Raw genomic sequence first — 14189 nt, 5'->3', positions numbered from 1 at the left:
GTGCTGTTTTGTCTGGGTTGTCTTGAGTTACAAATAGTGAATGGTAAAATGAGACTTGATAAAAAGGAATTTCCCAGGTTGTCCCTTAGTGCAAAGTGGTCTTTGGTATTATTTGCCCTTAACGGTGCCTTCCAGGCAGCGCTGCCTTAAAGGCACTACTCCCCTCAGTTTAGGGGTAGGATGAGGGTTGAGGGAGTTAAGGTTAGGAATAGGGTAAAGGTAGTGCCTTTTAGGCTGTGCTGCCTGGAAGGTGCCGTTGGGGGCAAAAAACACCATTGAGCGTCAAAAGTACCCTTTAATTCAGACACTTCACTGGAAAGCTTTGTCGTTCACCTTAAACAAATGAATGTTAATTGATGATGAATGAAGTGATCACATCGGTTGCATTTCCACCAGAAGAGCGAAAGAGATAACACGAAGTCAAGCGACAAACAAAATACCTCGAGACACAATCATTTGCTGCATGACAGGCCACAAAGGAAATAGTAAACTATTTTATTGGTATGTTCAACTTTGTTTCTATTTACAAGTTGTTATTCTGAACAATCAAATGATTTCACACAACAGAGAAAGAAATTATCAAAATAAACACTTTACATACGTACAGGTCGTTTCATATACACAAACACAGCTGATTAGATTTCTATGTAGTGATAGAAGCCTTGGATTAAACCATAGAGATCTCATCAGGAGAAACAAATCATTGTCGGACATCGCACATAGATGACCATGTTTCCTGTGTGCCTGAACTCTACATATTCTCAGATTTTTCATGACTTGTGTAGTTAATTAAAATATTTATGTAGTTCAACCAGATATTACAATGTCCATAGGATTTTGAAAGTCACGTTAGTCCAGCAACAGGACTTTCATTAGATATGCATTGCAAGGTTGTCATTCAGACATGGGATGTCTTTCTCAATTCAGCCACAAGATGGCAGTGTTGGACAGGGTCTATTGGATAGTAGTTGACAGTGTGAGCAGATCGTTATCGAATATCCCTCTGGGCAATAAGCCTAACTTTTACAGAGAGAAACTTTCCCTCGTTCCTTTAATCAAACTAATCTGACCTATCTTTGCAGAGTTTTTTTTTCTCGGATTTCTCTGAGTGTCCTCTTGTAAAATAAGTATTTAGTAATGAAATGGGTTCCGACTGAGATGCTTCTTGTCTCCCGGGATAGTCAAGATTTCTTTTTACCAATAATAGCCAAATTTAACTTTGACCTACTTTTAGACCAAGGAATAGGCTGTGTTTTGTTCTCATGTAAAAATGTTGAGATGGGTTGACTATGTGTGAGAAGCGAGAGGAGATGTTTGAATGGATGACCTTTCTGTTGTGTAGGTGTGAAGGTCACCGTGTGAACTGGAGAACTGCAGTGTGGAGTGGACAAAAGGATTTGTTTGTTTGTACAGTGACTGGACAGGTATCAACAAAGGCCTTAGACCTCATTTTGTTGGGTGAGGTCGGCTGAGACACTCTTATACTCGCTAGACCGGGTGCTCATGCCCAGGTACTGCTTTAGAAACTCAGAGAAACGTTTCTGGTTGTTCCACTTTCGGGCAGATTTACGGACGCCTATGAAGCCGCCGTAACGCTTCTGGTAGGACCTCCCGGGGTTCACCAGCTTCTTGTAGCCATACTTGCCCTTCAGGAAGCCGCCGAAGCGTTTGGCCAGGTTGATGCCGACCCCGTCGTCCTGGTCCCTGTCTTCCTCGCCCTCCACCTCCTCCGCCTCCTCGTCCTCCTGGTTCCCTTCCACAGTCTCGGACGCCAGCTGGGTCGTCCGGCTCCTGGCGCCGCCCTGCTGGTCCAGACCCAGTGCCCGGGCCACGTGGTCAAACCTCTGCAAGGCTCCGGAGTAGGGCAGTCCGCCATCCTCCTGCTCAAGGGGCAGCAGACCGGCGGCCACGTCCTCCTGGGAGCGTCTCAGCATGGCGCCCCCTAGGGTCTGGGAGGGTACCTGCTGCGGCTTTTCCACAACTTTGCGGCACATCTCCCAGTTGAGGCCTGGAGAGACATTGCCATGGCACTCTACGAGACACACCTGCGGGGCACATGGATTGGAGAACGGATGGAAAGGGACCAGAAGTTAGTGAACCATGGAAAGAAACCTGTGCTTTGCTTCTCACATTTTTCAGATGGTGACATTGTGTGGTGGTTGCCCTCTGTGACCCAAATCTTTTTTTCTGTCAGCAATGTCGGAGTGAGTGATTTTTTATCCCACAGAGGGCTGTGTGGTTATCTGCATGGTTTAATGTGTCAGGAAGTTTAATTTCAGCTTTTTTTAAAATGTCGCCTTTCACTTTTCAGTCCTTCTGTAATCAATCATGAGTGTGAACAAACAACGACAGACTGGACACAAACACACACGCTCAATACAAATATGTCATCGACGTGTGGAAACGCCACCTCTTTTTTTTTTTCTTTTTTGCTTGTTTTTCTGTTTTATCAAAGGAAATCAATTAGTCGGCCGCGCAAATTAAAAGCCATGCGGGCTCTAGGGAGAGCATTTTGCAGCTGAATAGAGGAGATGTGCCCTTTCTGGCCATCCGAGCTGTTAACTGACGGAGAGGCGTCCTGAGGGGGCCCGCTGCTATGAGCTCCACGGGAGGCCGCTCTGTTCCATCAACTTCTCCCCGCCACAACTCTCATCACCAAGCGGCGTTGTGGCGCTCGGTAATTATGCGACGGGATAATTGAATCCCCGTGTGACGCCCCCCCCACCCCCACCCCCCCCCCCAACACATACAAGTTGAGCTGGTCTGGCCCAAGCTCAGAACCAGGCCGACACCAAAACCGACTGCTCTGCATCTGCGTAAAGCTGTATAGCAATCCGGGTAGTGGTGGTGTAGGAGCTAAGGAACTTGGCTAGCATGCAGTGACCCACATAAAAATGAAGGCTTCAGTTACTGCCTGGCTGCTACAGTTGTGTGCTTGAGCAAGGTATTAACCCCAAATTGCTCCAGTGAGACTGATCCCTGCTATTGGTATCTGTAAGTCACTTTGGATAAAAGTGTCAATTAAACATGTAAATAAATACGTAAGTAATTATATTCAGTATAGTAATTACTGTATATTAGCTCTTGGGCTGCTGAGGGCATTCTATTACTATCAACTAAAGTGTTCTGAACTAAATCACACTAAAGGTTCTCTTTTTTCCTTGAAACGTACCTCATCTTGTTGTTGGTGTAACTTAACTTGCTCTAATTTCAGCCTACTCGCAATGCATGTCAAAAACGGTCGCTTTGGGGAAAAAATCATTAACTGCAGAGTGTTTCTTCATTAACTAGTTAATTGTTCAGTGAACGTCCATGAGAGGGAGAGGCAAGACAATCAACCCGGGATCAATAAAATTGATCAATATCTGTTTAAAGATATTATAACGTTAATTACTGATTCATGATGAGCTATTGCCAGCCTTTTGATTGACAGCGGTGGTATTAGTGATTAGTGATTATTATTGATTGTGGGCAGAGGAGTGAAGTGAGATCTGACCAGTGTGTTGAAGGCTTGGTCTTTGGGCAGGAGTTCAAGGCAGGAGAGGCAGTCCCCTTGACAGTCGCCGTGTCCGGGCACAAACAGACCGAGGAACACCAGCATCCACAGAGGCGTCTTCATGGCTGGGTGGGACCTTGATCAAGGAGAAAGAGAGAGAGAGGGGTTTACAAGAGGTTTGAGAGAGAGAGAGAGAGACAGAGAGAGAGAGAGAGAGAGAGAGAGAGAGAGACAGAGAGAGAGAGAGACAGAGAGAGAGAGAGCAATCAAAACCCAGATCAGCCCTGAGACCTGGACAAGCTTTCCAAAATCAGACCAAGCAAAACAAACTAGGAATCAAAGTAGGAAAAAAGTGCAACTCAAATTCGAATGCTACTTGTCACTAAAAAGAGATTATGAATTGGCAATGTATCTCTTCACCGTCAGAGATATAAAGCAGAGACAGATTCTTACAGGCTAAGTGACCACAGTCTTGCCACAGAAAAATGCCAGAACTTCCAGGCTTCCAAAAGAGTAGCGGACCCGTGGTCACTGTGCGACTAGTGAGGTTGAGACAGAGAGCACTCTCTCCTTTATTATACAAAATTTGAGCAGATAAGAAAGGGACATTTTTGACAGTTCTCAGACATAATTCTCAGAACTAGCTCCCTTGACGACACTGATAAATTGGTCCAGCTACTAAGGACCGACTGCTATTTGGCAGCAAAATACCTTTCAGCCTGCCGTGACGACACCATGGACAGTGAAATAGACACCTTGCCATAATGCCTGACCGTATGTCTATACTTATTCTCTATTGCAGGCCTAATGTATGGACAGTATGTGTGTGTGTGTGTGTGTGTGTGTGCAGATATTGCGCTGTTTTGCCTATGATAACATACTCTGAGGGTATTCAGTGCCAGCAGAGTACGACATGGCAAAATGAACATTCTTGAGCATTTTGAATTGCTCTTATCATTATTTGCAAGATTGTCAGACCCTGAATGGCTGGTCAGACAAGACCTTAAACTGGCAGCCGTATGCTGTCGTGACCTTGGCAAACTCTGGAAGTCTGGTAAAGAGTGTGTGGGTGTGTGGGTGGTGTGTGTGTGTGTGTGTGTGGGGTTGACACACAAACAAACAAACTCATCATCTTGTTGTACTTCATTAGCAAAACTCATCATCTCGGTTAATTGAGGTTTGAATTAGCGCTTGTGGCATAATGAGATGAGGCGGCCATTTTGGGTTTTGTCAGACTCACCAACCCTGGCACAGAGTTAGTCATCAAGCAGACTAAAGCAACAACATGCAAAATGCTCTCCGAACACAAATACTAATATCACAAAAATACTAATAATAATGCACTTTCTGTAAAGCTATTAGTTGATCAATTAATGAATTACATATGATTAGAACATCTAATAACTGCATTAGGCCTTTACTACATCTCATAGCCTGTATAGGGTAAAGATAATAGTGTTTATGATATTGCACCAGCACTTGTGTCATGGGTACAAACTTTTGCGTTGAATTTCATAGGCTTTATACATATGGCCTGTAAAAAAAAAAGTTTGATCTCGTAATAAGATATACGGCTGAATCTTAGATAAGTTTATTATACTCTTCCCAATTGAAGCTGACAACGTCAACCGTGTTTTCTGAGTGTATCTCCCGTATGAACAAGAGAAACCTCATGAAGACATGAAGAGATGTGACACACACTCTAATTGCCTCCTGAGAAACTTCTTCTAAAGTGAATTATGGAGTGAAAGAGTCCAGGACAAGGCACTGCGCTTGCTGTCTTTGTCTGTTCTCGAGCGGATCTATAACAAAGCCAATTCTATTAACAGCCCGTGTCCATCACCCGCCATTGTTCCGTAGACATCTAATCTCTCCCTTTCTGCCGGCACACACACACACACACACACACGGAGATTCGAGACTGACACATCAGTTCTCCAGCGCAGGACTAACTTCGTTACACTTTTCTGAGAACACATCTCAATGAAGACCAAATGTGGGAATCAATATCTGCCTGGAGTAAGTTTGTAATTTGTAGGGGAAAAAACGAATAAGAAACAGAGCTGGTGTATAAATATGGAGAGCAGAGTGAATTGCAGACAAACTTCACCACACCCGTTTATTGATCTGCTACTTTAAAATCACCTCTCTGACTTGCACAGGTTTTTTTTCCTCCTGAGAAGCTCCTTCAAAGTGAGTGATGCCCTTACTGTAGCTCTCACTGCCAGGTGCCATGGCGTTTCAGGCCAGTCTTTGCAAAGAGAGCTACTCAAAGAGAGAGAGAGAGAGAGAGAGAGAGAGAGACAAGAGACGTGCTGTCATCAAATTGATTCTTTTTTTTTCTAACTTTGGCGCTCACTTCGGCAGTAGTTTTCAGAAAATGATGCGTTTTCCTAAAGGGGCTCTGCTAAGAGATCTCTTGGTGGGTTTCAGTATATGGTGTGTCTGTTTTTGTGTGTGTGTGTGTGTGTGTGTGTGTGTGTGTGTGTGTGTGTGTTGACCGCACCCATGTTAAAAGAAGGACAGGAGGCCGGTGAATTAACAGGCAAACTAACAAATGAGCAAAAACAGAGATAACCGAAGGCGAAGGTCCCCGAAATCAATAATCCGCTCTCTCTCTCTCTCTCTCTTTCTCTCTCTCCCTCTCTCTCTCTCTCTCTTGCTCTCTCTAGATAAGACATGGAAGGCATGCCTGGGGCTATTTAGTGAGTGAGAAAAGAATATCGACTAACATCTCTCACCAAACCAATTTTTTAATCTTGTTGTAACATCAAGTGTTTGAGGTCAAGAAAACAACACAAGTGTGTTGTTGTTATTAATCTTCTTACGATTGAGGGTGTGAATCTAACATCTCTTCTTGAACCATGAACACAGTACTGTATTTTTTTTTTCCACAGATTTTTCCCAAATGTTCCCATGTGACTCAACATGTCAGATTCTGTGGAACTCAGGGCCACGCAGTATGGTCCTGACCATCCAGTAGCCAAATGGCAACCAAGCCTCCGTGTCATGAAGCCATCTGTCCAGCCTCTGACACATTGAGATGATGACTTGTCATCTCATCTCAACGGCACGTGTGTGCAAACCAAACATCTTTCCTCGAGCTTGATTCATGATGAGAGTCAGGCCGTCTGTTTTCTCAATATGAAATGCCATAGTGGCACCACAAGTGTAAACTCTTTGCTCCTGCTGTTGAAGAATGTTCTTGGATCTGAACTATAGCAGGAGTGATGTGAGGTGGAGTTGTTAAGGGAACCTGCAGTGCATTGGCTTCCTGTCATTGGAACGTTTGTTCTGAAAACTCACTCTGAAACTGTTTGATCTAATACCTAGTTTGATCATCAAGCCAGTGTCCAATTTTCGCTTAAAAATAAAACTCAGATTGAATGGAATGGGAAGAGATCTCCTCCCTGGTCCATTTCCTACAAAGAAAGCCCCAAAGGGCCTGCTTGCGTCAAGAAAACAATGCTCCTCAATCATGATGGACTCACTATCTCCAGAGATCTGGTCCCCGGCCGCGACACAGACCACAAACATGGCTGGCTGAGCCACAGGCGGGGCCAATCAAGATTGGAAATCAAACAGCTCCACGAGTCAATGGCTCATTGCTTTCTTCGTCACAGCGGTCGTTACAGAAGCCTGTGGCTTCAAATGAACACTATGAGTGTCCTCCATGAAGCCATGTTGTCCACACACTACCACCCCCAGCTAAATGGACTGGACACAGCAATCACCAGGGGACAGAGACAAGTCATGCAGATGCTGTGTTAGCAGGACTCATTAGTACCCATGAACGGAATACTCTTGACTGGAGTGACTCATTCTAATAGTGGGTTCTAGAACACTCTTGCCTCCAGAGAACTTCTCTAACAAATGTTCTTGTGTGCGTCTAGTTGATTGCAGAGCCATATAGATACATGTATCTATATGGCTCTGGTTGATTGTCTCTTCAAAAAAGGGGGGTGCTACTTTTCAATGAGACAAAGCCCACAGTTGTCTATACTTATATGCATTCCTCTGAAACCACATCAACATTCTGTTGACTCAATGCCAAGTTTATGTGTTTGATATGGATCTGACATTTACAGCCATACATGTAATTAACTTTATGACGATTGACATCACAGGGAGAATCAATTAGACTGGCCCATTTCAAACATAAATCCCAAATTGACCTTGAGAACCTAACAAGCACTAATTGATTCCATATGGAACATAAAAAAAAAAAATCTGCCATAATATCTCTAAACAAGTCCATTCAACAGTGGCAGCCAACGCCCACTCGCAATGTGTGTGTGTGTGTGTGTGTGTGTGTGTGTGTGGCGGGGTAACAAAGCAAAACTTTTCCTTTTCCTCCACCTGTTCCAGTGGACAGGCTGATTGGACCCGGAGGAATGTCCAGACACTGCACCCAGATGGTGATTGTGCAGCCAGAGGTCTGGACATAGCCCAGACGGGAGCCCATCAAAAGGGGGCAAGCGTGAACCATCAGGAAGGTCATGTAGAGAGCTACACAGAGACACATAAAATGTAGGGTAGATTCAATTTCCCCTCCCTGAATTAAATGCCTGCTGGATGGGAAGAAAGTCTCGACAAAAGATACACCCTTTTAATGCAATAAACTAAAAAATTATCCTCATGGTGAATGATGAATATTGCCACTTCTCCTCCTCCACCACAATTGGCTATTTGACTTCTGCACAAAACCTTTCCTCCTCTGTTTGTGCATCTTTTTCCTCCTTTATCAACCAAGAGCAAGAGAAAGAGAGAGCATAGAAAGAAAGAAGAAGAGAGAGTGTGTGTGAGAGAGAGAGAGAGAGAGAGAGAGAGAGAGAGAGAGAGAAACAATTCACCACACTGCAATGCAGGGGGAGCACCAGACGCGATTCACCCTGACACCCATGACATGGCGATAGATTATCTAATCAGAAAGGCATTCGTTTGGTTTCATGGTTGTGATACACATTAGATGAGTAAATTATTTTTTTTATTATCACTGATAGATTGAATTTATGGCTTCAGGGCAAGGGTATTTCAAAGAATAAAGACACATCACTGAGATCCAGAAGCGAGAGATCTGTTAGGGTTTCCTATTTCTCCTTTTTATCTTAAATGAATCAGCTTCAACAAAGAACAAATGATTATCAGGGGAGCCTCACATAGAGAAAGATTCGATTCCTAGATAGAATATTAAGGTCACAAGGAAAACTTTGAAACTACTAACCCCACAGCTCAAAGAACATTACCTTCAAAAAGACAGAGTTATTGACCTGACATGAGAAATCTTATGGTCAATAAGCCGGGTATCTCTAGGTTCAGTATTTTTGTCTCGATAACTAAATGTTGATATCAAAGAAGCTTTTGCTGTCTAATTTTCTTACATTGAAATAACCTGTCATTTCTTGGAGATTGGGGCCACATCCAAAGGCATGATTTCTTGACGTCAGACTAACCACAAGAACACACAGGATGGCTCTTACCACTGCCACTGACTATGATAAGAAAGACAGAAAAAAAAGAGGGAAAAAAAACGCTAATCCGCTAAGTCCTGGGTATTCCTTCCTGCATTTCTACTGCACTCAGGTCTATCTCTTGACCTTATGGTTCTTCAGAGAAATACTCAGGTCCTATTGGCTACCTGTGTCCACATAACGGAAAATCCCTCCTCTGTCCTTCACAACCCCCCTGCTTGTCTGACACACAGAAAATGCAGTGGTGATAGGCAGGATATAATTAAATGGAAATGCCTCCTAAAGAGAACTGAATGTAAGTTAAAGATGTAAGGGGAACTGTGTCAGTGAACGCATCTCATGTCATATCCAACAATCTACTGGAATGCTTAATTTCTTGATTGTACAAGATCATAGTTTGTGTTGGTTTTTTCTTTATATTTTTAAAGGCAAGATGAGGAGAAACAATATCTTGCCTTCAGGCTTTTCTCTAAGCATGGTCATTTTTAATCCTGAGGAAAATCTGTCCTGAGCATGACATAAAGATGAATTTATCGCCACCATCTTATCTTATATCTTTTGCAATGCCAGCAACTTATCGTCAGTTCATTTCACAGCTTCAGAGCAGAAGAATCGTGACTCATTGGTCGAGATGAGTATAGAATATGGTCCCCCCCCCTCTCCTTACTCTGCAGTGTAATAACCACAGAGTCTTTGTAATATTCCTGAAACACTTCTTGTTCACTGATCCAAGCACACCAGCAAAACAATGCCTCCAAAAAGATAACCACCATTTAATGGATTTCAACAAGAAAATATGTTCTCATTTCCTGAGGGGGAACGAATTCAACTGGATTGAGGATTAAATAATCCTAGAGCAATTACAGCCATTTCAAGCACACTGATAACAGAATTTGCTGTTTAAAAATAACTTGAGTGGGAAAAAAAAACGTTTGTTTTAATCTGTTCCCGGTGTTGTCTTAATCCCTCAGTGTTGCGCTAAGCACAACCTCTTAGCCAATTGCCACAAAAGAAAAGAAACCAGGTGTGAAATAAACCAGTGGCTGCAATGAAACATCAGACTTTTAATTAATCTGAGGGAACAAAAAAACTGACTCGAAATTAAAAGATATGCCTGATTAATCACAAGCAATACAGTTTTTTAGGTTATATATTTTTGTCCTCTTATCGGGAATTTTCTTGCTTTGAAAATGCAGCCCAGAGAAAATTAGGCTCTTAATCTTCTCTCGGATGTAAATGGCCATTTAATGGGTGGAGACTATATATAGAAGTGAATGGGACGGGGACTCCGAACGCATGAATGCTCGTCATTTAACATCTCCTCTGCAGTGGAACACACTGGGCACCTGAAACAGGGACCAAGCACCTCCTTTCACTCTCATCTTCTTCTCTCAAACTACTTCAAAAAAAAAAAAACACTGAAAGGGGGTAGATGAAAAAAGACTGTTGAAAAGACTGTTGTAAAACTAGAGTTGGATCGATTTCAGCCTGACAAAATCAATGAGATGATAATGCAAGTGATGTGAGAATTATGTTCCTACTGGTGAGAGAGCCTTCTGATCTGCTTCACATGCAAGCCAATATGCCACACTGAAACGGCACAGACTGAACTGAGAGACATTCTCCCTCCAGCCACATGCTTCACAAGTACAACCAGAACACAGCCAGAAAATGAGTTCTGCAATCATGATAGCCCTTTACAAAGTTCTCATATTGAAACAAAAACTAACAATGTCCTAGATGCTTCAAAGAAACAAAGGCATAACAATCATTGCTTACAACATCGACATGATTTAAAGAAAGTGAATATATGTGAGAGTGCGTTTGAGAGAGGGGGAAAGAGAAAGATGGACAAAAAGACAGAGAGAGAGAGAGAGAGAGAGAGAGAGAGAAACAGAGACAGAGAGGTAAAAAAGAGACAGATTCAATCACGTTAACTCTGGACAAAATTGTCCCCAGCCTTTGCTTTTTCTGAATGAGAGAAAGATTAAACAAAAAGACAGAGAGAGAGAGAGAGACAGAGACAGAGAGGTAAAAAAGAGACAGATTCAATCACGTTAACTCTGGACTAAATTGTCCCCAGCCTTTGCTTTTTCTGAATGAGAGAAAGATTAAACAAAAAGACAGAGAGAAAGAGAGACAGAGACAGAAAGGTAAAAAAAAGAGAGACAGATTCAATCAAGTTAGCTCTGGATTAAATCATCCCCAGCGCTTGCTTTGTCTGAACGAGCTCCTCCGTGCCCCTGCGCTCACTCACCTGTGTGTAGGGATGGGACGGCCGACACGGAGGCTTGTCCTGACGATGGGCAGGCGGGCGGGCAGGCAGGCAGGCAGGCAGGCAGACAGGTGCGTTGCTGAGTCTGAGTCTGTGTGTGAGGTGCGGTGCCTGTAGTGTCCTGAAGCTCCAGGCTGTGATTAGTAGAACTCAGTTAGATGCTGTTGCTCAGATCTCTTATAAGCACACCCCTCCCTCCGGGCCAAGCCCTGCCCCCTCCCTCACAACTCCGACAGGACCGGAGAGAGAGAGAGAGAGAGAGAGAGGGAGAGAGAGAGAGAGAGAGAGAGAAAGGGAGTAAGGGAGGGGGAGAGGGATGGGTGGTAGGAGGGAGAGAGGGAGGGAGAGGGACAAGAGAGATATGGGGGAAAGGGGGAGGGATGGAGAGAGAGGGAGAGAGGATGGTGGAGGGTAGGAAAGAGGGTGCGAGAGAGAAAGAGCGGTGGAAGGGTAGAGAGAGAGGGAGAGAGAGAGAGAGAGAAAGAAGGTGAGTGGGCAAGAGAGAGGGGGAAGAGGGAGGGAGGGAAAGAGGAGAGAGACAGCTATACTTACGTAGTCTGATTGACAGTAGTGCATCATATGGGCCTATGTGAGATATTCACACCCTCTTTTACGTCAAATGTGACGTGCTTTGGGTACGGACCGGGGATGTGCAAGTCTCAACGCCACATTCAGAAAAGTCCTCTCTCCCTCCCTCCCTCCCCCCCAACTCTTCACCAAGTTTCTTTCGAGTTCCTGAGGAGAATAGCCTTACTCACGCTCAGATGCACTCACTTTTGGGCTCAGGAGGAGGAAAGACTTTCCAGGTACCTCTGGACAACTCTCACAGTGTCTCTCCTGACGTTCAACATTCGCTGACGTCCATCTTGACGTGACCAACATACAGTAGTTAGGGATGACCTACAACATGAACCGTTGAAAAAAATAATTTCCAGTACTGCAGCGCTGTCAACAACCGACCAGAGAAGGTGCCCGAAGCCAAACCCTGGTCAGTTCTGGACACTCGGGACGTAATTATCAGATGGCCAATTAGGGCGCAGTTTATGACTCAACAGCTTCTCGAAGGAAGGAGGAAGACAGCAGCCGATTTTAGAGATAATGACAAGAAAGATGATAATAATAGATGACCTATGATTGTTTGTCTCTATAATTCTATAAAGATCTCAACCAAGCAGAGGGACAGGATAGCAATCTACAGTTAGGCTATATCCCTGCTATCTCATGGCAATAGAAAAAACAGCACTCTTTCTAACGGGATGAACCCAGTTTTGTTTACCTTGAAATCACAGCTTTAAACTAATGTCATGCTATACACAGATTTAAAACAAAGAGAATGGAGTATCAGAATTATTAATCAGAATCATTATTGTGCTTTGCCAAGAGTGTAACTTTCTAGCACTAAATGGGTACCCCAGTATTTTGTATATTGACACAAGGGAACTTCTAGATTGTGTGACTTTAATTCACTTATAGTAACCAGTGACGCACAACAACATTACTGTACCTACTGGAGGGCTTTGCAGTTGGACCACTGACTCCTCCTGCATGTGAAACAGTGTGGACGGGGAGGGAGGGAGGGAGAGGTAACAGCAGTAGTGACACCCAGCAGGGGAGGCGGGGGGGGGGGGGGGGCGCGGGGAGGGGAGGCGAGTCGAGGCAAGCGACCGCACTCCGGTATGATGTATTATGTATTGTGTCTGTCTGTCAGCGCATCCCAGATATCCGGATACCTCGCCTGCCAACGACACATCAAACAGCCCGGCGGATCCGGCCCGGAGCAGGCGTCCGTCCGTCAAGGAACCCCATCCGGAGAGGAGGCCCCGGGGTAAACACTGCTATCCATTTCTGGACTTCTATTTCAGTCTCATTGTATAGTGAGTGTGTGGATGTCCTCTGGCCCATCACCTATGCAAACACTCCAAGCAAAATGGCTTCTAAAAGTAAGATAGAGGGCAAAGTAGTACTGCATGCTCTCATACACGAGACAAAGACAAAAAAAGTAGAAATGCTCAAAATGTCAAGAACTGCTTTGCTTGCGTCCAATAGGATGATCTAACTGACAATTCTCACAACGAACCACAAGTTCTCTTTCTCATCGCGTCTATTTCATGTCATCCTTTAACATATTCAGATTAATTATTACATGAGACTGAACAGCTTCCATCCAAGATATATCCCTGATATTAGATCTACAGTACTGGATCAGCTTCACTGAGGTGAGGTGTACACACAGTACAAACTGTTCTGAAACAATATGATTCATGTAGCAAGATCATGTCCTTGACATGTAGGTGGTGTGTGTGTGTGTGTGTGTGTGTTTGTGGGCGTGTGCATGTGTGGAGGGGGGGGGTGGGGGTTCCAAGAAAGAGACAGAAAGAGAAAATGAAAGAGAAGGAGAAAGAGAGAGAGAGAGAGAGAGCAAGAAGGAGAAGGAGAAAAGGCACATCCCCCCTCATCAGGCTGTGTGACTTTCAGGCAAAGCCCTGGACGCCCGTGGTCCTGAGATGAGCCGCCATTGTGGCTCCCAGCTGGACGGCACGCAGGCCGTGTTTGTGGCGGTTGCGCCCGGGCTCTGGGGCTGGGCTTGCCCAGTGGGAGCTCCTGGGCTTATGGGTCTTACTGGGGTAATGGAGCCCTCTGAAGAGGGCCATGCTGGGATGTTGTTTTGCTTACCAACTCACGGTGATCTCCATCTTGGTCGCGTGTAACACATATATCATTCCCCAGAAACCTCTTTTTCAGCCACCCATCACCACAGGCCAACAGTTAGCAGCATAGAGAAAAGTCATGAGAAAATGATAAGATTGAGGATAACATCACAGTGAAACTGATAAAAGCAGATATTAGAATAAATACAAAATAAAATAAAAACAAATCAGCATGTAATTTCATATCTACTGTAGTGTGTCTGTATTCTATTCTTTTGTGTAACTATATTTGCATCAAC

The 14189-nt window shown here is 44.2% G+C and overlaps 1 protein-coding gene across 1 annotated transcript; it reads right to left on the bottom strand.

The window, feature by feature from the left end:
• Positions 1-478: 478 nt before the first annotated feature.
• Positions 479-11358, bottom strand: pnoca (prepronociceptin a). Its single transcript, XM_062523084.1, has 3 exons — positions 11225-11358; positions 3497-3632; positions 479-2045 (listed from the first exon to the last, which is right to left on the bottom strand). Exons 2-3 carry the CDS (start codon positions 3617-3619, stop codon positions 1440-1442), a joined length of 729 nt encoding a protein of 242 aa, XP_062379068.1. The 5' UTR covers positions 3620-3632; positions 11225-11358; the 3' UTR covers positions 479-1439.
• Between the last annotated feature and the right edge of the window lie 2831 nt (positions 11359-14189).

Source organism: Sardina pilchardus, chromosome 20, assembly GCF_963854185.1.
Source record: "Sardina pilchardus chromosome 20, fSarPil1.1, whole genome shotgun sequence".
Lineage (NCBI taxonomy): Eukaryota > Metazoa > Chordata > Actinopteri > Clupeiformes > Clupeidae > Sardina > Sardina pilchardus.
The sequence above is the reverse complement of the archived record's forward strand: the minus strand, read 5'-3'. Positions and strand labels throughout refer to the sequence as shown.